The 24,562-nt window shown below is 38.1% G+C and overlaps 1 protein-coding gene across 1 annotated transcript in view; it reads left to right on the top strand.

The window, feature by feature from the left end:
• Nucleotides 1–698: 698 nt before the first annotated feature.
• Nucleotides 699–24,562, top strand: part of LOC126253229 (phospholipase A1-like) — a 108,638-nt gene continuing 84,774 nt past the window's right edge. Inside the window, exons 1-2 of the mRNA XM_049954417.1 lie at nucleotides 699–854; nucleotides 11,922–12,051. Of these exons, the coding sequence (XP_049810374.1) occupies nucleotides 800–854; nucleotides 11,922–12,051 (185 nt within the window). The 5' untranslated portion in view covers nucleotides 699–799. The remainder of the gene's footprint in view (nucleotides 855–11,921; nucleotides 12,052–24,562) is intronic.

Here is a 24,562-nt window from a genome sequence, read left to right on the forward strand (position 1 = left end):
TTGTTATGAAACAGATCGTTGAAAAACACGCAGAATTTAATCAAGAGACCCATTTAGCTTTCATTGATCTAGAAAGATAAAATTAACAGAGAAAAACTGTGGAGCTTAATGAAAGAAAGAGAACACTTTAAGAGGCCTATACAAAAATCCAATTACTTCATATACAACTGGAGAACCAGTAGTGCCTTTCAAGGCCGTTACTACGGCCAGAGGTGGTTGTTCTGGGTACTGATTTCTCAGGATCTGTGCACCCAAATTGCGTGAAAATGTAAGAAATGTCAGTTCTAGTATAATATATTTGTCCAATGAATACCCATTTATCATCTGCATTTCTTCTTAGTGTAGCAATTTTAATGGCCAGTAGTGTATATATGTACACAATACGAAAAAAAAAAAAAAAAAAAAAGGAAACTTAGTAGAATGTTGTAGAACTCTTTCCTACAAAGTTACAAATTAATCATCGTTTTTTTTTTCAGGTTTTCCATTTCTTTCTCTCTTTAGCTGTTTAATCTTATGCATGAGATATATATGTAGTGCACATATATGAGCGTATGACCAATGCTAGAACATGTCAGTTATTCATTTTTTAGTCATACCCATTGATATTGTGAAAGTATTTTGATAGCACATTATCAGTGCACATTGCTTTTCATTTTTCCAGTAGCTGATAATGCCTTGATAAAGATCAGTGCTCAAATTCCAAGGTAACAAGTAGCCAACCTCAATAGATAATCAGTTATTGCAGATAGCTTTTTTCTTGTAAGAGTACATTTACTGCTTGGAATTCAAAGAATTCATCATGCTGTTTCTCCATATTTTGTTGTTCACCTGTGTCACATTTGCTTCAGCAAAAAGTAAGTGTTTATTGATCTTAGAAATATCCAGACTTTATGGCACCAGTAATTATTAATAACTGTGTGGTGCTGAAGTTAGTTATATGCAGTAACACTCTACAATTACTTGGAATGTGAAAACTTAGCATATATGATTTGCCAAATTAGCATCTATTTTTGTACATTTAAAAGAATAAGAATTTTTCCTCCTACTAATGAATGTTATATTTTGTAGCTCCCAAATGTTAAATTAAATACTAATGGTTCATCAACCTCTTTTAGGGAAGGAAAAAAAAATTATTTTACACCTTTTTTAAACATACATTTTTACTGCTAAAAAATCCAAACAATATTTAGCTAACATTTTGTTGTTTTCTATTAGCTGCATTTCAATAAGTTACTTGGAAGGACCATAGCTACAGAATACTGCACAAAGAAATTAAAACTTTTAAAATTTGGATATCTTTTAAACTGTTATTTAAAATTATATTCCTTGGGTAAAATTTTACAAGCTGAATCTTCAAACTATATAGGATGCCGATTTTGCTTTTCGGAGAATTAGTTAACTTGCCAACTCTGCCTGCTACTTTTTCTCATGAAGTTAGTAGGTGTAATACTTTTTCTGTTGCTTCAGAAAATTATCAATCACATATGATTCTAAATTTAATTATTGATTTCCAGGTTTTGGGTACAGTATGTTTGACTTTCAATATCTAGAGACTCTGTTCAATGTTCGAAGTTCACCAAATTACTTAGTATGATATTATGCACAAACCATATTGGTGTAAATCCTATTTGTTGGACAACAGTTTCTAGGGTCTTACACTGCTGGCATCATAAAGATGTTTACAGTATCAAGAACATAATTATCTTTCCAAATAGAACACAGCTTCAAACTAGAAGTTCCATAGATTGATTATATGAAATGGAAAAGTTGCTTGCTTTAATATATATCTTCTGACTTAAAGTATTAAATATTCTTGTATTTACAGTTCCTGGTGTTTAAGAAGGCTGACTTCACCATCATTGCATCTTCACTTAAATCAAGCATAATTGTTGCCCATTATTTACTATCCAAACTTGTAGTGTAGAGTACTATGAGGGAACAGCCCTCCTATATTTCCTCATTCACAAAATTTCATTGCAGCATGAATTAGGGTGCATTGTTTTCATCTGACATTTAAATAGGTCAATGAAAACCAATTCCTCACTCTATCTGTGGTATCATCATACAGAAAGTTTATTTATCTTCCAACAAGAAGTTGCTTTGGGCAGTAAAGACCATGTCATATCTGCATATACATTAACACTCTCCAAACAACTGTAAAGTGACCACTGTAAAGTGTGTGGCACAGCCTACTTCTCATTGTACCATATTATTAGTGGTTCTTCCTGTCCATTTGTGAATAGAGTGTGGGAAGAATGATTGCTTAAATGCTTCTGTGCATGCTGTAATTTGCCTAGTTTTGACATGATCCTTATGGGAATGATACATAAGGTGTTCTGGTATATTGCTAGATTCCTCACTTTACTCTGGTTCTTGAAAGTTTGTAACTACACTTCTGTAGCATAGCTACACCTTATTCTTAGGCATCTGCCAGTTCAAGTTTTTCAGCATCTCTACAATTCTCTCCCAAGGCTCAAGCAAACCTTTCGCCATTTGTACTGCCATTCTTTCCATACGGTACAATCAATTGCTACATCAACTGATTCTACAGGTGTTTCATACAGTCATTGACTCAAAGGTATTTGTGAATCATTAAAACTATTCCATTACTCACAATATTACCAAAGCTAAGTCAAGATCTTCCTTAATTTCCATGTTGACTAGCTTATTAGCAGCAACTTATAAATAATACAAATAGTCTTGACTTAATTTTTTTGGTTGCTGGTAACATACAATGTTGGTACAGTGTTCCAGCAAACATGATGCAACATTTCATGAGCAGTGGCAGCAGATTTAGCTATAAATGGTATAGCAGGGCAGTGTTGGGTGTGCAGGGGTGGGGAGTGAGGGGTGGAAGATGACATTGCAACTACTAGCAAAGCTGCCCAGCACAATGGTAATACAGTAGCAGTGATGTAGGCAACAACAACATCCGCGGAAATGGCGGCACAAAATATAATCACCCCTCAGTTCCCAGTATTTCAGATACACAAAAAACAAAGTAAGTTAGTTATTTGATTTGCTATCTTCTACTACTTCGTGATTCATTGCATTAAATTTCGATACTAAGGTGAAAAACAGCTGAACTAGTCTACATCCACATTCACGTCTATACTCTGCAAACCACTGTGAGATGCATGGCAGAGGGTACATCCCATTGTACCAATTATTGGTGTTTCTTCCCATTCCATTCACATATGGCGTGTGGGGAGAATTATTGTCTGAATGCCTCTGTGCATGCAATAATTATTTTAATCTTCTTTTCACAATTCCTGTGAGAGTGATACACAGGAGATTGTAGTATATTCCTTGACTCATCATGTAAAGCTGGTTCTTCAAACTTTTAGACTTTCTCAGGATATTAATTAAAACTTCTGGGCTAAGAGGCCATGGTTGAAAAGTAGAAATTCTTCCTCCTCAAGTTTCATTGCCAAATGTGAGAACCATATTCCAAGGTGAGCCAATGACTGGCTGCTAGGCAATGAAGGTCACATTTATATAGAGCTCATAGAAGGTGCCACCACTTGTCACGTGCTGTCAACAGTGAAACTATCTCTGACTGAGATCATTACCCTTGATCAAAAGTAATCAATTGTCACACCATTGGTACAAAGTCAATCATCATGTCTTATCTAGCTTTAGTCATTCTTCTTTTCTGAAAAATTATTGTGGTGTTTATAAATCTCTATAGCTTCTCTGTACATATGCGCATAATAATAATGCAATGTCTTAGCTAGCTAGCTTGTCTCACTAAATTTTATTTCATGATCACAATCTTCAAAAACATGCTCGGCTACAGCCGATTTGTCGGTGAGTCCCAGATGACAGTCCCTTTTGTGTTTGGTTAGGCAGGTATTAACACACATTTCCATTGTTCCAATATAAACCTTCCCACAACAACATGGAATTTTATACATCCCAGGTTTTGCAAAAGGGTGATGTTCATCTTTCGCCAATCTTAAACATTCACAGATTGTTTCAACCTGAAACTTGGCCAGAACTTTCCCAGTACTTTATGTAATATTGTGGATAAATGGAAGAAAAACTTTCCTAGTTGATGATTGTTGTTGTTGCATGTTTTGGAAGACTTTTCATCTGTGATGGAGTGAATGATCTATCTCATTATCAGTGTATCCATTTTTCTTAAAAGCTGTTCACAAATGATTTAATTCCTCTTGTAAATAAACTGACTCACAGATTTTATTTTCTCTGTTAACCTATGTTTTAATGACACCTCTCTCCTGCCTGGGATGATGGTTCAAATTATTATGGAGGTAATGATTGGCTTGTGTATCTTTCCTATATACCTTATGACCTTAAGTCCCACCTGCCTGTTTAATTACTGAAAAATCCAAAACATTAAGGTGTCCATTACTATCTGTGTCCATACCGAATCGTATCTTTTGATTAATACTATTTAAATGCACCCAGAAATCATTCAGTTCCCCTTTACCAAGACTGCATATCACGAACGTTCCACCACATACCGATACCTTTTCAAAGGATTTTTATTGGCTGATTGCAGTGCCTGGTGTTCAAAAAATTCTATAAAAACTTTGTCAACAGTTGGACTTAGATGACTCCCCATTGGCATTCCTTCAATTTGTTCACAGAACTCATTATAACACTGGAAATAAGTCGTCGATAGGCAGAGTCAAAAAAAGCTACTATATCAGTGGGAAACGTATCAGTTATATAAGAAAGAGGTTTGTTAATTGGAACCAGGGCGAACAGGGATACCACATCAAAACTGACAAGGTATCACTTCGGTTGACAGTGATCTCCTTCAATTTTTTGATAAAGTGCATAAAGTTTTTTATATGATAATCAGGTTTTCCAATATGTTATTGTAACGAGGCAAGATATCTGGCCAACTCTTGAGTAGGGGATCCAATAGCACTCATATCGGGCTCAGTGGAACATTAGGCTTGTGAACCTTAGGTGGACCGTATAATCAAGGAGGGTAAGCATCCATTTCCAAAGATATTTTTTATCCTCTTTAGGGATGGAAGACTTTTTTATTAATCAAAGAAAAGAATATTATCATACTTACTGCTGATAAGTGTAATGCTACAGCTGTGTTGAAGAGTGAAACTACCACAGGAAGATCAGTCACTTCTTCAATCCCACCACTTATAAAAAGTTGAAAAAGGATCCTACAATGAAAGTGTTAACAGCTATCAATTGATTAATAAAAAAAGTCTTCCATTCCTACAATCAAACAATGGAAAAACCAGAATGGAATGTAACAATATTATGAGAAGGAAAGTTTCTACTCACCGTATAGCAGAGATGCTGAGTCTTCCATCCCTACAGAGGATGAAAAATATCTTTGCAAAACAGAAGCTTACCCTCCTAGACTGTATGGTCTACCTAAGGTTCATAAGTCTAATGTTCCACTAAGACTGATAGTGAGTGTTATTGGATACTCCACTCTAGAGCTGGCTAGACATCTGGCCTCCTTGTTCAGGTATATATTGGAAAAACTGATCATCATATTAAAAACTGTATACACTTTATCAAAAAATTGAAGGAGAGTACAGTCAGCCCAAGTGATATCCTTGTCAGTTTTGATGTGGATCCCTGTTCAGTGTGGTTGTGATTAATGAAGCTCTTTCTTACATATCTGATATGATTCCCACTGACACAGTAGCTTTTTTAGACATTGACTATCCATGACTCTATAGTAAATTGCATATTTGGATTAATACTATTTAAATGTACCAAGAAACCATTCAATTCCTCTTCACTGTGATTCAATATCACAGATGTGTCGTCCACATACTGATACCTCTTCAAAGGACTTCTATTGGCTGATTGCAGTGCCTGGTGTTCACAAAATTACATAAAAATGTTAGCAATGGCTGGACTCCCTATTGCCACTCCTTCAATTTGTTCATAGAATGTTGATAACATTTTTATGGAATGTTTTGAACACCAGGCACTGCAATCAGCCATTAAAAGTCCTTTGAAGAGGTATTGGCATGTGGATGACACTTTTGTGATACGGAATTATGGTGAAGAGGAATTGAATGGTTTCTTGATGCAGTTAAACAGTATTAATCCAAAGATGCAATTTACTGTATAGACAGAGAGTAATGGACAGCTTAATTTTTTGGATGTTTCAGTAACCAAACAGACAGATAGGACTTTGGGTCATAAGGTATATAGGAAAGATACAGATAGTGACCATTACCTCCATAAGGATTCGAACCATCATCCCAGGCAAAAGAGATGTGTCATTAAAACATTGGTGGACAGGGCCAGTAGAATCTGTGAGCCAGTTTACTTGCAAAAGAAACTAAATTGTTTGTGAACAGCTTTTAAGAAAAATGGATACACTGATAATGAGATGGATTGACTACTCCATCCCAGAAGAAAAGTCTCCCAAAACATGCAACAAAAACAACCGTCAGCTGGGAAAGTTTTTCTTCCATTTATCCACAATATTACAGACAGTAATGGGAAAGTACTGGCCAAGTTTTAAGTTGAAACAATCTTCAGACCAACCAAGAAGATGAGTGAATGTTTAAGATTGGTGAAAGATGCACGACACCCTTTTGCAATTCCTGAGGTACATAAAATTCTGTGAGTTGTGGGGAGGTTTATATTGGAGGGGGGGGGGGGGAGAGAGAAGAAGAAGAGAAGTGTTTGTACCTGCTTAATTGAACATAAAAGGAATTGTCACCTGGGTCACATTGACAAATAGGCTGTAGTGGGACATGTTTTTGAAGATGGTGATCATGAAATAAAATTTAGTGAGACAAGCTTGCTAGCTAAGAGATTGCATTATTACACATGCATGTACAGAGAAGCCATACAGATTTATAAACACCACAATAATTTTAACAGGAAAGAAGAAGGCTTAAAGTTAGATTCGATATGGCAGTCGACTTTGTACCAACGAGGTCACAATTGATTAGCTTTGATCGAGAGTAATGATATTAGTCAGAGATAGTTTCACACTCAACAGCATATGATGAATGATGGTGCTCTCTATGTGCTCTATATAAACAGGACCACTATGGCCTAGCAGTTAGTCATTGGCTCACCTTGGAAGATGATCAGCATTTGGCAACGAAACATCAGGAGGAAGAATTTCTATTGTTCGACCACAGACTCTTAGCCTGAAAGTTTTAATTAATGAAGATGACAGCCATAATAGCCTACACATTATGATTTCTTGGGATAGTTTATGCCTATCTTCAATTCCTCCAGCATCTCTGTGACACTCTCACATGGATTAAACAAACCTGTGACCATTGGTGTTGCCCTTCTCTGTATATGTTCAATATCCCCTGTTACTCCTGTCCCACACACTTGACAAATATTCTAGTACCTGTCACATGAGTAATTTGTAAGCAATCTCCTTTGTAGATTGATTGCACTTCCCCAGTATTCTACCAATAAACGGAAGTCTACCACCTGCTTTACCCACAGCTGAACCTATGTGATCATTCCATTTCATATCCCCACAAAGTGTTACATCCAGGTATTTATATCAGTTGGCTGATTCCAGCAGTGACTCATAGATATTGTAGTCACAGGATACAACTTTTTTTTTTTTGTTTTGTGAAAAGCAAAATTTTACATTTCTGAAATTTTAGAGCAAGTTGCCAATCTCTGCACTACGTTAAAATCATATCAAAATCTGACTGAATATTTATGGTGCTTCTTTCAGGTGATTTTAATATTAATAATGTATGCACAGTCATTAATATGCAATATGAACAGCAAGGGTCCCAACACATTTCTCTGGAGCACACATGAAGTTACTTCTACATCTGACAACAACTCTCCATCCAAGATAACATGCTGTGCCTTCCCTACCAAAAAGTCCTCAATCCTGTCAGAAATTTCACTTGATATCCCATATGACCATACTTTTGACAATAAGTGTAGGTAGGTACAGTACTGAGTCAAGTGCTTTTTGGAAATAAAGAAATAGTACATCTACCTTGTTGCCTTGATCCAAAGCTTTCAGTATGTCATGTGAGAAAAGTGCAAGTTGGGTTTCACATTGCTGATGTTTTCGAAATCCATGCTGGTTAGCATTGAGGAGATCATTCTGTCCAAGATAATTCATTATGTTTGAGGTCAGAATATGTTCTATGATTCTACAACAAATTGATGCCAAGGATATTGGATGGTAGTTTTGTGGATCACTTCTACTACCCTTCTTGTGTATGAATGTGACCTGTACCTTTTTCCAATAACTGGGTATGGTTCTTTGTTCAAGGGATCTATGTCAGATTATAGTCAGAAGAGGGGCTAACGCAGTCACAAATTCAGTATAGAATCTGACAGGGATTCTATCAGAGCCTGGATCTTTGTTCAATTTTAATGATTTCAGCTGTTTCTCAACACTACTGACCATAATAGCTATTTTGTTCATCTTTGCAGTGGCATGAGGATTAAATTCTTTGCAGTGGTACAAGTATTAAATTGGCAGAGTCCTTCAGGGTTTTCCTCTGTAAAGGAACATTTGAGAATGGAGTTAAGCATTTCAGCTTTTTCTTTGCTACTCTCAACTTCATTTCCTGTCTCCTTTACATATGACCAGAATTTCTTTTGGTACTGTGAAAGATCACTTGAAAATATTCTGCTATGGTAGTCACTGAAGGCACCACACATTGCTCTCTTGAGCATCTCTCATTGAGCATCTCTCTATCTATAGAGAGTTATAGCTTCACTAATCACTTCCATTTAAGTACCTATTCATCCTCAGATTCTTCTGTATCACTCTGCCTGTCTAGTTCCATTTCACTGATTGTTTTCACTAACTTTCCTTATTGATATATCGTGTGTGTGCAGATGGTAGGTAACTTTGGCTGTTACATTTGATGATTATCCATTCTTACTTCAATCCAGTCTACTAGAGCCTTCTTTTTTCTCAGATAGAACTATATTGTATTTTGTCTCCTTCGTAAGAGTTTTAGATTAGGTATGCTCATTGATGTATGCTAACTATTTTGAAGATGTGACAAGTATGACTTAAGTCATAATTTTTTAGTTCACATCTCAAAAAAATAAAAATACAACATAGAAGCATTAGAACTAACTATAGATTGTTTTTAATGTAATTAGCTCTGGTGTAACTCACATTAAATACAGAATCTCATTTTATGATCTAGCAAAGAGATATCAGCAGCAAAAAATCATCAAAACAGTTGAGCTTCAACACTGACTTCCAATTAACTTAGAAGGCTCATATTGTGCATGTCTACATGTATCTGTACTTTCTGTTTTTCCACTCACACATTTTGATAGCATACTGATATGTGAACTCCTTGTCATATAGTTATATAATAAGACTGATGCGCAAAGGTCGTATTAGGCAACTATGTCATTGCCTCTTTATCAAGCTGAAGTTTCACACAGATATTAAATTCTACTTTTAAAGGGTTTGCTTTGGCACCAGGTAGACCATTCATTGCACTAGGGGCAGACAAGAAATGTCATCTTGAGAAACAGTCAGGAGAAAGCCAATATCTTGTATGAAATAATATCTTTAAAAATCTTCAATAAAATCCCCCCAGTGTGCTTGGTCCACAGCCTCTAAGATGTTTATAAAGCTAAGATTTATAATGGTTTTTGTAGTTAATAATGTTGATGTCATACATGGGTCATCCAGAAAGTAGAGAATATTTTGGAATACATAAATAAAAAAAGCAAGATCTCAACACAAAATCTTATTTACAAAGTTAGATCACCTTACTTTATTTTTCAATGTAGTCAGCATAACTGTCAAGGCACTTATTGTAACACAGGACCAGTTTTTTTTAAATTCGTATGTCATACTCTTCTGCCACCAAATACCTGAGCCACAGGATATCACTGATTATTAGAGGTCTTCATCATTTAAACTGTTTACCAACAAAAACTCCTTTAGTTTCAGGAAAAAGTGAAAATTAGTTGGTGCCAAGCCAGGGCTGTAAGGGGGGTGTACAAAAATTTCCCACATAAGATGCTGGAGTTCTTGCTGTGCTTGAGCCAATGCACCAGGCTGTGTAGTGCCATGAATACCTTCCCCAACAATATTCCATGTCACAGAAAAGTCACTCATTTCACTATCACCATAAACAACATTTATTTGCCTATAACTTTCCATAGACCAAACATTTGGTGCATTCATAAAACAAGTGGCACTATACACTTTGCATTTGGCAGGATTTTCTGTGGGCATTGCTGTTTGAAAAGGTTACAGAACAAAGAGACTAAATGCTCAGCAACGAAACTTGGCTCACAAAAAATGGGGAAAAGATCTAACAGACATGCTTGTGTCTGCAGCAATGGAGATTGGCATTGGGTGTGGTACACAACTGCTCTTTACATTCTGGATGACCCTCATATTTTAGGTGTATTGATACAGAGATTCTGCTTGCTTCAAATTTTTGTCTGTTGCATTTTAGCTAGTGTTTTCAAAGTCAAAGAAATTTTATTTTGTTTGACATCACAACAATGTATCAGCTCAGAACAGTGAGAAAGTTTGAGGTTAAACAATGACTTATGCACCCTACACTTCTTGTGTAACTTCTTTTTTGCCCATAAAAACAATGGAACATAACTAGAGACTGATACATTTATTTAGTTTGAGTCTCTTACATCAGTAGATTAACTAAAATCACCCAAGAGAGTAAGACCTTCCCATTTTACAAATATAGCAACAGAATGTCATGGTGCAAGCTTTTTTTCATGGTTGGTGCACTTAGGATTTACATGTACAGAGAGTTCCAAAATTACACCAACAAACTCTGAGGATATGTAGAAGGTGTCTTGAAGAACAAAATGAGGGTAGGAACCCACATTTGGAAATGTCATTCAATGATGCTACAGAGTGTCAAAGTTATAGATGTCATCACATGTATATCTGCATGTATGTATATATAGGTGATTCCTTGATGATGTCACAAACTTTCAGGCTGATAGAGAAGGATAAATGTATGAGTTTGAGGGACTCTGGTCTGGAAACAAACAAGTCAAAAGTTATAATCGAAAATTGTACTCATATCCCGGATAGTGGAATACTTGTGCCAGTCTTGCTGTTGCTAAGATTGTAAGGCAGGCAACGTTCAGATGTGGTAGCATGAACCAAAACAAGAAAAACAGGTCCAGTAAATATGGGCTCTAAAATGCATGCATACTTTAGGATCTATGAGCAGTTGTTCAGTAGGGGAGACGTGTTTCACAGATGTGAAAATGAACAAGTGCTTGTAACTCCTCAGGTATGGATTTTATAGCCCATGTTTACTGGAGAGGTTTTTCTTATTTTGACCCGTACTAAGACCTCTGAAATTTGCCTACTCTACAAACTTAGCAACAACTGTACAGTTGAATGTATTCAACTGTCTGAGGTATCAGAATGATTTTCACTTATAACTTTTGACTCGTTCATTCCCACGTCAAGGTCCCTTCCCTCAATTTCATACACTTTAACTTCTCTATCATTCCTAAAAGTTTGTAACATCATTGCAGAGTCACTCTGTATGTACATACATATACAGGTGCTGGTGCCTATAGCTTCAGCTCCCTGTAACATCATTGGGTCACATTTCCAGACATGGGTTCCTATCCTCATTTTGTTCCTCAAGTGCCTTCTACATTCCATCTAAGTTTGATAGTGTAATTTTGAAGCACCCTGTATAAATTTCCCTAACAAATTAAGAAAATATTTTGCTTTAAAGTGGGCATTATGAACTGAGAACTATCATGTTAAATATCACAGGAATTGTTAAATGTCACAGTAAACTTTTTCTTGGTTGCATTGTGGTACTAGTTGAAAGTTGAGCACTGGTCTACACTTTCACTCATGCATGGAATACCATGACAGTAAACTAAATTTGATACTGTTTCATTACTTTATTGATCTGTGTAAGTCTTCATAAGTACGAAATAACACCACATGTAACAATATCCAACAGGGAACAAGGCATGGTATTTGATGCCAGATGATGGAGGACATGGAATTCATCTTGTGAATATGCTACATAAGGCCACAGAAATTGATGTACCTAGTATTGTGTCTAATGTTACACTTTATCTCTATACAAGGTAAGTGGCACTTCTTGCAGCCATACCTCATTTTACTTCATGACTCTAACAATAATGCACATTTACCTTACAAATGTCTACCAATTATTGTAGCCCACAAATGGTTTGGTAGTTTCTGAAAGAGAGCTTGTTCATGAACCATACAATACTATGGGTGGTCTCAGATTCCCAATTTTTGTAAATGAAAAGGTTAAACTGAAATAAACACTTAGAGATAGGCCACTTACTAAAAAATTTGAAGGTCATTGTATTACAGAAAACATCATACAAAATGGAAGAAAGATTAGACATTGAAGGACAAAAAGATAACTGGAACCAATAACATCAAATACAATATCGATGAAAATGTGATAACATCTCCAAAAGACTAGATTCAAAAAGTAGCCAGTTGCTAAAGTGTATCTAGTTGCTGATTTATTTTAGAAAGCAAGACAGTCAGTGAACAGTGATAACCAAAGAAAGACAATAAACATTGGCAACATGATCAAAAATACCAGGAAATTCACTTTCTGTATCTGATTCAAATCAGTAATTAGCAGTTCATGTTGTTGTTCTCAGTCTGAAGAATAGGTCGATGCAGCTCCCCACACTATGCTATGCAAATTTCTTCACCTTGGCAGTACTGCTGAGTTGGGTATAAAGGTCTTCAATAGTCTCCCTATCAATATAAAAAAGGAAATAAATATGTACAGTTTTTCAAAAGGAAACTAAATTTATTCCTCATCGAACAAACTTACGAGAAAATGTGAACTCCCATGTATCCTACCCTCTTGAGCAGTCACTTAAACGTCTCCTTAAAGAATGCAGTTAAAATTTGTATTCAATCCAAACCATGACCAGGAAGCAAATTTACCTGCATATATGTCAGTAGCATAAAAATATGCACTATCACTTATTATACTATTTTAAACAGTCACTTAAACTGTTTTTGGCATAATGCAGGCTTTAATACTGCATGCAAGTAATTGTTCTTGTTAAATAAACAGATGTCTGTGCAATGTGATGTATAAATGTTCATGTACTACTGTAATTGTATCTGTTGACTTGTTCTATACTACTTTTATACTGGTTGTATAATATGTAACCAACAGGACCAAATAACTAAAAAATACCTCTATTAGGATCCAACCATCATCCAAGACAAAAAAGAAATGTCATTATAATCTTGATGGATCAGGCTAATAAAATTTGCAAACCGGATTATTTGTAAGATAAGCTAAATCATATATTTATTTATTTACTTCTTTATTCATCCAAGGATAATCTCACAATGACATAGGATTTGTCAATCTAATACAGTGGTGATCAATAGGCCAAAATATACTGAGACAACAAAAGTCATGGACTACCTCCTAATAGTGTGTTCAACCTCCTTTTATCTGGCTTGAACCCAAAAATTGTTAGAAGTCCCCATGCTGCTGCTATAGTACCCACAAGTGCAAAAGTGTTGCCAGTGCCTGAATTGTGTACAAACTGAACTCTCAATTACGTCCTTAAATATTTGATGGGATTCATGTTGGGCGATATGAGTGGCCAAGTCATTTGCTTGAAGTGGCCAGAATGTTCCTCCAGCCAATCATGAACAATTGTGGGGCAGTGACATGTTTGGGAACATTAAGTCCCATGAATGGCTGTAAATGGTCTCCAAGTAGCCAAACATAACAATTTCCAGTCAATGTTCAATTCCATTATGGAGTGATCACCACATTGCACTGTTGTGACAACCTGGGTCCATGGTTTTGTGGGGTCTGTGCCACACTCAAACCATACTATGAAGTCTTACCAACTAAAATTGGGTCTCATCTGACCAGGCCACATCTTTTCAGTCATCTAGCATGACAAGCTCAGAAGAGATGCTCCAGGTGGTGTCAAGCTGTTACCAAAGGCACTCAAATCGGTTATCTGCTACCATAACCCATTAATGGCAAATTTTGCTGCACTATCCTAATATATATGTTTGTCATACATCTCACATTGACTTCTGTGGTTATTTTATGCAGTGTTGCTTGTCTGTTAGTACTGACAACTCTAAGCAAATGTTGCTGCTCTGAATTGTTAAATGAAGGCCATTGGCTACTTCATTGTCTGTGGTGAGAAGTAATGCCTGAAATTTCATATTCTCGGCACATTCTTGGTACCTCAGAATATTATATTCCTTAATGATTTCTGAAACAGAATGTCCATCTACCTCCAACTACTGTTCCATGTTCAAAATCTGTTAATTACATTGTGTGACCATAAACATCTCAGAAACATTTCCATATGAATCACCTGAGTATGAGCAACAGCTCCACCAATGCCCTGCCCTCTTATACCTTGTGAATGCAATACTACAACCAGCTGTATAAGTGCATATTGCTATTCCAGGACCTTTGTCATCTCAGTATATATAAGACATAGCATACATAACATGCTTTATGGGGATAGGACAGGTAGCCTGTGGGGACAGGACAGGTAATCAGCCATGGCCTTGATTAAGAACCATCCTGGTATTTGGTGTAGCAGTTCAGGAAAACTACAGAATACCCAAATTAGGATGGCCAGACAGGGAAACTCCGTTCTCCCAAATATGAGGTCAGTGTCTTAACAGTTGCAATGCTTCATTGAGTAAGTCCTTATTGTATAATGTTCATTGATTTACAAGCAGTTCATTTAAGGTAACTTGCAAATAAAACATAGTTTCATTCTTTATTGCTGCACAGGCTGAGGTCATGGATTGTTTCTGGCTACTTGCTGTATAAAACACAGTCCACAGTCTATAGATTTATCATCTATACTTAAAGCGACAGAGTTACCTCCTCTTTTTATGCTGAACTACATCATACTGAACAGTTTCCAGCCCCAGGCAGGATCTGTGTGCCTCTTGGTAATTTCTTACGCATCTCCATTTCATGTCCTTTGTATCTCCATTATCTCCATGTCATGTATCTTCTTACAAATCCTCTTGTTTTCCATTCTCTTTATGTGCCCCTACCATCTTAGACTTAATGTTTCTAACCTGCTGTGCAAGAGTTCCTCTTTCACTATTTCTCTTGCTCTTTCATTTCTCACACTATGTCTCTCCCTGTTACTCTTGTCCTACTTCTGACAAATTTTGTTTCACATATCTGTAATCTGCTTACATCTCTTTTTCTTCATTACTCATGTTTCAGACACATAGGTTATTATTGGGCTGAAGCAATTTCTGTATGTTACTTCTTTGGTTTTTTTGAAGGACATCTTTGTTCCAAAGCAGGCTCCTAACACTTTGCAGGAATGCTTCTGCCTGTCTGCCACTTTCACGGATCTCTTTCTCATTTCTTCCATTTTCCTCTGACATGCTTCACAAGTACTTGACAGTTTCCACCTTCTTCAGTTGTTAACCTCCAGTCCTTATTCATTAATTGGTCTATCTTTCTTTTTGATTGTAACCAGGATTTCACATTTGTTGACACTAAATTTCATCCTGTGCCCTCTCATAATTTCTTCCCAGGCATCCAGCTTTTCCTGAATCTCCCTACCTGTTTCCCCAGATGATCAAGTCTTCTGTGAACACCATTCTTTCATTTTGTCTTCTCCAGTTTTTTCTGCGACCTTAGTTATTATCTCAACTAAGACTACAATGAAGAGAAGAGGTGATAGTGCAGTATCCTGATTCACATCACTTGCTTGCTGAAACCAATCTATCCCTTCATTTCCCACTTTCACACAACTCAGATTCCCAAAGTACATCTCCTCCACTGTGCGTGTTGTCTCTTTTTCCACTCTCTTCCTTTCTTTTGCTTTCCAGCTCTTCCTTCTACACATGCTATCTAATGCCTTTTCTGTACCAAGAAAGACTTCACAAGGTCTTCCCCAAATTAATAGTGGTGCTCCTGGAGCTGGCTCAGTGCAATTATGAGATCAACAGTTGGTCTCTGAGACTGAAGCCATACTGTTTCTATCCCAATTTTTTCTCGATTCTGCTCTCTAGCATCTTTTCGCATACTTGGGGACAGTGTGGTATCAGTATGACTTCCCTGTAATTTCTACAATCCTGAAGTACATACTGTTTGTTTTTTATCTTCAACACTAATTAATTGCATACTGCCCAATTGTAAACATACTTGAGGTTTCATTTGCTTTGTCTAAATGGAATTCTGATGTTTTATCAGTGACTATGATGTTGTAGTCATTGGTGAGGAGAACTTCTTCTCTATGTCTTACACTGTCTGGAAAGTCATTTATACATATTAAGAACAGAACTGGACCCAATACATTACCTTGAGAAACACCTATATTTATGTGTTTCTTGCCTGACATTTGTTTTACTAAAAATGTATCATCAGCAGATGTGCAAATAATCTCCACCTTTTGGTCAACAGTGTCAAAAGCAGTGGATAAGTCAAGAAATTGTATGTAATACAATCATCCCCATCCAGAGCTTCACGTACCACTCTTGCGAACTCTGCAATAGCCGATATTGTACCTCTCCCACTTCTGGAACCATACTGTGCTTTGTTAAACACATTGTATTTCAGAATGAGATTTTCACTCTGCAGCAGAGTGTGCGCTGATATGAAACTCATTCTGGAAACATCCCCAAGGCTGTGGCTAAGCCATGTCTACGCAATATCCTTTCTTTCAGGAGTGCTAGTTCTGCAAGTTTCACAGGAGAGCTTCTGTAAAGTTTGGAAGGTAGGAGATGTGATACTGGCAGAAGTAAAGATGTGAGGACGGGGCGTGAGTTGTGCTTGGGTAGCTCAGTTGGTAGAGCACTTGCCCGCGAAAGGCAAAGGTCCCGAGTTCGAGTCTCGGTCCGGCACACAGTTTTAATCTGCCAGGCAGTTTCACATTGTATTTGTTCAAGTAAGTTATTAGTCTCTGTTTCATGATTGCTTGAGTTATTTTTGAGAATGAAGATGGCAGTGAAACTGGCCTGTAGTTTTCAATGCTACCCATAATATCTCCCTTATGACTGGACTTTCAATCAAAATGGTTACTTCAATAATGTGGTGGATCGAGCAGTCCCTCTAAGAAGAGAGAAAGCCAGGTCTAATAAGGAACAACAGCCACCAATTGGAAAGTTTTTCTTCCTTTTATTAAGAAGGTTATGGGTCGCATTGAGAAAGTGTTGGCCAAGTGTGGGGTTGATCTTTAGACACACCAAGAATATAAAATAAAGCTTTTGAGTGACAAAAAATGGAGAGTATCCACCAGTGACAGAGGAGGTATATAAAATTCCATGTAATTTTGGGCAACTATGCACCAACAGAATGAAAATTGATTACTTTTAATGATGAATGGTAATGCCCTCTATTCAACTCTATAAATTCAGAGCCCCCCTGGCCCATGATGCAGATGATGTTTTACCTCCAAAGGTATCTCCCACAGTCTTCGACAAAATTTCAGGGAATAGTTTTATGTATCAGACACAGCCTTTCTGCTCGGAAATCTCACTGAAGTAAAAACTGGCTGTGAATACCCGCCTTGTAAGCTTAAAATGTGCGATCTGAGACTTTGTATTTGATATATTTTGTAGTACTCTTCTGCTCAATTCATGAAAACTACCTCTAATCATAAACACATGAGGAGAAATGGTACTCTTATGATCTGGCTCACAATAAGAATGAGACTCTAACACTGTACAGAACATATAAAACATGTTGTAAGTTTATGGACAAGCAGAATGACACTATTTATAAAGCTTATTTAGAAGCAGACTGACCATAGAAATTTTCACAGTTTGATTCAGTACTTCTTCGTTAGTTAATCCAGTCTAATCTTCAGCAATCTTCCGTAGCACCACATTTTTAAAAAATTTCAACTCTTTTCTTGTCCGAACAGTTTATTATCCACTTTTCACATTCACTGATCTGATACAAGTCCTGTTCCTCCTGCCCCAACACTTCACTAATACAAACTACATCTCTCTTTGACCTATCCATCTCTCTATTAAATTCTCTAACCTTCGTATGCAGTTAAGGTATCTAACATTCCATACTCCAACCCACAGAACACCGATGTTGTTTCTGCTGATGATAGCTTCCTCTTGAGTAGTTGCCATCAGGAGAGGAAAATGGGGGGGGAGATATATTACTCCAGAAAATTTTATCCATGAGGATGTTATCATCTTAAAGCCATACAGAAGAGCTACATGTCCTCAGGAGATATAATGAATTTAGTTTCCCCTTGCTTTCAGTTGTTTGCAGTACCAACACAGCAAGCTTTGTAATACTCTCTTTAGGGCAAACAAACATTTACTGAATACAAAATTAGTGTTCTGTAACAACAGATAAAATTGTCTGTTATTCCACAAAACCAAACAATAACTGTTACTGACTGAAGGTAATATAAATCCAAGAATGACCACTTCCTAACAAGTCTTATTATGGTGGAAACGACATGCTCATCAAACAGAAGCACTATACAGAAATCTTTTGACTGCTTATGGGAGCACAGGTAACAGGTGCATCACTCTAGTTATTCAGTAACTCGGCAAACACAGAAGTCACCATGCAAACTAAAGTCCAGTCCAGTCCAGGTAAACAGCAGCATGAGTCATGGGTTACTTTGTAGAGGCAGAGTTAGATAATAGCATCTAGCATAGCCTTGTGCCCTTATTTATATTCACTGCAGAATTTCACATGACTGCCCTGCAGTATCAGTGACTTCCCTACCAGAGGTGCCCTTATTGGATGTATGTAGTGTTACATACATGGATATGTCTGTATCTTTCATTTACATGTCTGGCAGTGCTGCTAAACCGCTCCCCTCTTGAACCAGAATGTGGATTTGTGGGTGAAGATGATGCGGCAGAAGCAGCCGAGAGCTGGCTGATATCATGATGGAAGACTCCTGAGAGATGTCTGGGATCTTCAGTAATGACAGTGATGGATCCAGAGCATCCTGTGTAGGCCTGGAAATCTCCAGGAGTGGAGGTATCCATATGGAATGTGGCAGATCCAGTAATACAACCACAGGTGACACCAGATCAACACCAGTGTTTGTGCCCCTCAGCTTGCAGAAAGGATGAACCAGGTGGCCATCCTCTGTAACATTGGATTGAAGAGTGGTTGTGACAGTGGTAATAATGGACCTCCCAGTGAGATCAGCCACTGACCAGGACGCTACAACTGCAGTTGGTTGAGGTGCTGGTGCAGCATCACATGTGTCGTAAGTACCAGCATCACGTGCTGTTCCACAATAAATCCTCTGATCGACCCCAGATTTCACTCAAATGTGTGTGTAGACACTGTGACACTCATACAGAATGGTGAGACAGTGTCTTCTTCATGTTCCAGGGCAGGAACAAGTGATTAATGATGAATGCCAGCAACACTCACTAGGGTTACTGGTCTGGTCATGGGCCAGTGGGCCCCAGCAGATACACTGATGACTGAGAAACAATGCTTTATTAGCTTCAAATACATATCACATTGATAATAATGTGAGACAGACTCATCCCACTCCAATGTACCAAACCGGTGAAGGCTTGCAAATGGTGACTTCTGCCCAGATGAGATGTAACAGCATCAGTGCTGACACTGGGCAGAGTGATGGCCAATGCCCTGAAAGTGGGCCATGGCCTTAACATCAGCAACACTTTGTTGTGCTGTGATAGCATTCTACAGTGGTGGATGCCTGAACTTAGGTGGCTCAGGCCCAACAACATCCGCCATGAAGGTGGAGGCAGCCTTAGGCATGAACAACACAATCAGCAACACTGTGGCACTAAGTTCTGCAAGGAGATTCAGCACAGGAAGTAGTTGGCCTTGCCCAATCTTGATCCCATGGCTGCAGCTGGCCAAGCCATCATCTCATCGTCTGGCGTGGCCCTCGTGTCATCTCCGTGCTGCTAGACTCCAACTACCTCTGCCTCAAAATCCGCTACTATTTATATGGCTCTGGTGTCCTCTTGTTATATTAAAACCCTGCAGCCAGCCACCTAGCTCATAGCAAGAGTATTCCCTTGGTGTGTTGACACCATCCTGCCTGTTCCGGCTATTACCACTGTATTGTGCAATTTTCTGCTGAGAGCTGGTAGCCTGTTTCACAATCCTTCTTCATGTATGTGGCTATGACCCATATGATACCACAATATGCTTACCGTATTTACTTGAATCTAAGCCGCATTCGAATCTAAGCCGCACCTGAATCTAAGCCGCACCTGAAAAATGAGACTCGAAATAAAGGGGGAAAAAAAAAAAATTCTCGAATCTAAGCCGCACATGAAATTTGAGACTCGAAATTCAAGGGGAGAGAGAAGTTTTTGGCCGCACCTCCAAATCGAAAGAAAGTTGGTCCATTGTAATATGAGACACAATTTAGGTCGGATGGATGATGATACAGCTACAGTTGTTTAGTTCGAGTCGTAAGCTTAGCAGTTAAGCTTTATCAGGTAGCCATTGCTATGCATCAGGTGCTCCATCCATATTTATACGGGTACCCTTCCTTTTTCACCTGCTTCATCTGGTTTGAATTGATTGCTTATTTTTCTTTGATCTGATAAGTGCTGTTCTCTTTGTTATAGGTGTTTACGTCACTCTAAGCTGAAAATGCATTACTGTACTGTGTCATGCATTGCTTGTCGCATTCTGATAATGAGAGTTTACGACCTGTCGCCGCTCGCGGCATGACCTGCTTTTGTGCACGCTACCGCCACTTACAATTAAAAAAAAGAGAGAGGAATCATCTCATTGGCGAAACGATGGCAAGAGACTGCTATTTGCTGTTACTTACACTGCTGCTTTCTTTGATAATGATCAACAAGAACCAAATAATAGACTGCGTATGATAGAAGATGTTCTGAATGAGAGTTTAGCAAAAATTTTTCTCCGTTTAAAAATCTTTGCATACGCCTCTTTAGTACATTACATTCTGCACGGAACTTAGACACATCTTAGATTTAAAAATCTAGTCAGTTGCCGTGCTTCATTTCTGACTGTATCACTATTAGGCATAAGAATAATACAAATATAAACATGACATGATATGTATATTCTTCAGCGTTTGCAGTTGTCTCACTCTAGTTTCGTAGTTTATTAGGCAGACAGGATTTAAATGAGATAGCAGCAAACATGAAAGGATACATGACAAAATGTTTGTATTCGTATTATTCTTATGGTAAAGAGAATACTGCATGTGATTCACAAGTCATAAAAGTTACTATTAGCAACCATCTCTTCTCACAGGTAGGAAAAAATTCAGAGTGTAGAGTTGGCCATATCGACAAACATCCTGAACAGTCTTGCCAGTCGGATTTTCATAGTACATTGAAATGCTACTACATTTGAAGACGAACAATACGGAATTTGTCTTTACTTCATTGGATAATGTATGAAAATGCAGTGGTCGAAACTCGAGGCGGAGAAAAAAGCTCGTCTTCCACCATTTTTTTAAATTTATTTACTGACACAGAGGTTTTGGTGGCAGTATTTATCTATGTGCCTGCAAAGCATGCCTGTGTAGCCCTGCATATATTCAACAGCATAAGTAGTTGTGGTGGCACCTACCAACAATTTTTAGAACTTCCGCCTACTTTGCACTCGATTCTAAGCTGCAGGCGGTTTTTTGGATTACAAAAACTGGAAAAAAAGTGTGGCTTAGATTCGAGTAAATACGGTACTGCCCAGTGGTAGCTTGACACAGTGCTACCTGAAGCTCCTTACAGATTATTCCAAGTTATACTAAAATTAGGTAGGGACCAGTGGCAGATAGATATGGGGGGCACACGGGGCACACAGCCTCCCCTTGCAGGGTGCGTCCACATTGCCACTTGTGCCGCCCCCGCCAGTCAGCCTGCATGCTATTCGTTCGTATCTTTCATCAGTCAACTCAACTGAATTGAGTTATCGAGTAGTTGCACCTTGCTATGTAGCACGCGTGTCCACGTCATCACATTTTATACACTTCTGTCTGGCATATAGATAGCTAACGCATACCTACAAGAAAAGTTGCGGCCATTCTAGTGATCTCGATACGTTACTCTGTCTGGCATTTGTTCAAGAAAAGATACAAATATCCTATTGTTTCCTTGTACAGAGAAGCTTCAATACATAGCATTATAAATATGGACTATTCGCCAAATAGGAAGCTAGTTTACATTCAGAAGCAGAAATATTAAGACTGAAGAATGAATAAGTAAAAAGTCCTAGCTGTAACAAGTGTAAGTGTGAAGATTAGTCAAGAGAGAGAGTGATCAGTTGAGTGTAAAGTATTAATAACAGTAATTTAGCTAATTCTCAGTAAAAATATTGATACAAGGCTCGTAACAATATTTTTACCAATAATGTAAGAATAGTGTCCCGTAACCTAACTCGTACTGATGCATATATCTCTGGTAATAGTAATGTGGATGAGGTTGACAATGAAGGAGGGTTGACTTAATGGCTTAGCTCTGTTGAACACTCACCCTGACATTGATTGTCCTACTGATGATGTAATTAACCAATTTGCCAGGAAGAATAGGCACATATAATTCATCATTTAAAGAAGAGAACCACAATTGTAACTTTTTTATGTCATAAGATGGCGTTGTCTTGTATATCTGTATAATCAGTATAAATAAAACTTTCTTCAACTTTGCATGTGACGTGATTATTTTTTACTACGATAAAAGTAAAGGTAGCTCAAGATATATTTAGCGCCCCCTCCTTGAGATTTTTCTCCATCCACCACTAGTAGGGACACTACACAATAGATCCAAAAGCATTCTTTGAGGGCACTCATATAGGAACTCCAATGGGATTTGATCATTGATGGTCATTGATCTGTAAGAAACTAGGAAGGCATTTAGCACAGAAGGTGATTTAACAAACCCTAAGGCTTTTAACATTTGAATTTTGAATTCATGGTCGATCTGTTCTGCCAGCCCATTTCAGGGTGGATGAAATGGAAAGGAGGCGGGAAGGGTAAGTTCCATTGAAGGTACAAAACCTACTGAAATTAATAGTTGTGAACTGAGGACAATTGTTGGACAGGAGCATATGTAATTGTTCCTCTATTGTAAAAATCTGTTCTGAGGTTTCCTTTGTGGCCACTATTGTTGTCAGCTGTAGGTGGATGACACAGAGGAAGTGGGAGAAGGAATCAATGATGAGTAACCATGCAAACCCCAAGAAAGAGCCTGGAAAATAAGTGTGAACTCAGTCTCATGGTTGTGTCTGGTCTGGTCATGAAGACTGGAGTGTTGCCAGCTGGTTTGCCTGGCAAAAAGCACACTGTCAATCCATCCCTGTACATCATCTTCCATACAAGGCTTATAGATGTAGCAGTGTGCTAATTTTTCAACTCTGAAATCATCCAATTGCATTGATGTAGTAGTTGGACAAAGCAGCAATGAGATCCTCCCCTCACTCAATAGCAGTGGACATCTTCATGCAAGCATTTGAGTTGAGTTGTTTGGGGGTGGAGACCAGACAGCAAGGTCATCGGTCTTATCGGATTAGGGAAGGATGGGGAAGGAAGTTGGCATTGCCCTTTCAAAGGAACCGTCCCGGCATTTGCCTAGAGTGATTTAGGGAAAACACAGAAAACCTAAATCAGGATGGCTGGACACAGGATTGAACCATCATCCTCCTGAATGGGAGTCCAGTGTGCTAGCCACTGCACCACCTCACTCGGTGCAAGCATTTAAACAAATTGCATTAGGCTCTACACAATTCTACCTGTGCTGTTTGATGTGATATACGGACAACACATTTGTCATCTGGACATATGGAGAAGCAGAGCTGCATAAGTTACTTTACCACATCAACAGCCCACATAACAACATCCAGTTCACCCTATAACAAAAAAGTAATGATTAAATCCTATTCCTGGTTATGGATATCTACAGAAATCCCAATTGCAAACTGGGACAACCAATACCTACATGTCAAATCCCATCACCATCTGGCTCAGAAGTGTTCCATCCTACACACACTGCTTGAGCCCACTGTATCATTGATAAAATTGGTATCAAACAAGAAGAGAAGGTGCTATGCAACACCTGTCAGGTCAACAGATATGACAGTAAAATTATATGAAGAGCTACCTTTAAAAAAAAAAATGGGGGGGGGGGGGGGGGGCGCTAGGGGAGTTAAATGAACAGCTTCTGTCGTTGCACTTACTTTATGTCAGAGACATCAGTGACGGATCAAACTGGTCCTTTGAAGTGACCATAGGACCCAGGGTTTAATAGGGTCTCCTAAAGATGCATATATGAAATAAAATGTGTGTACAGTGCCGCCTACATTGGGGAAACTGGAAGGCCTGTTAGCAACAGCATTGCAGAGCATGAGTGCTTCACTCAGTTGGGCAATATGACAGAGCACGACTTGCAGAACATTACTATGATTATGGACAGACTGTTGAGTTTAAGGAATCATGAATATTAGGACACAGTCTGTAGTGATTCGAAAATTTGTGTAAATTCTAGAACCCCTCAGCCTTCTACCATCTCAAACACATGATATTCTAGATACAAGTGTGGGATGGTAAAATCCTAACTACTGCATGTCTCATGTTTGTGTGTGCAGATTTAAAATCAGTCATGGGAAGAAAGTAGACG

The sequence above is a fragment of the Schistocerca nitens genome, chromosome 4 (assembly GCF_023898315.1).
Source record: "Schistocerca nitens isolate TAMUIC-IGC-003100 chromosome 4, iqSchNite1.1, whole genome shotgun sequence".
Taxonomy (NCBI): domain Eukaryota; kingdom Metazoa; phylum Arthropoda; class Insecta; order Orthoptera; family Acrididae; genus Schistocerca; species Schistocerca nitens.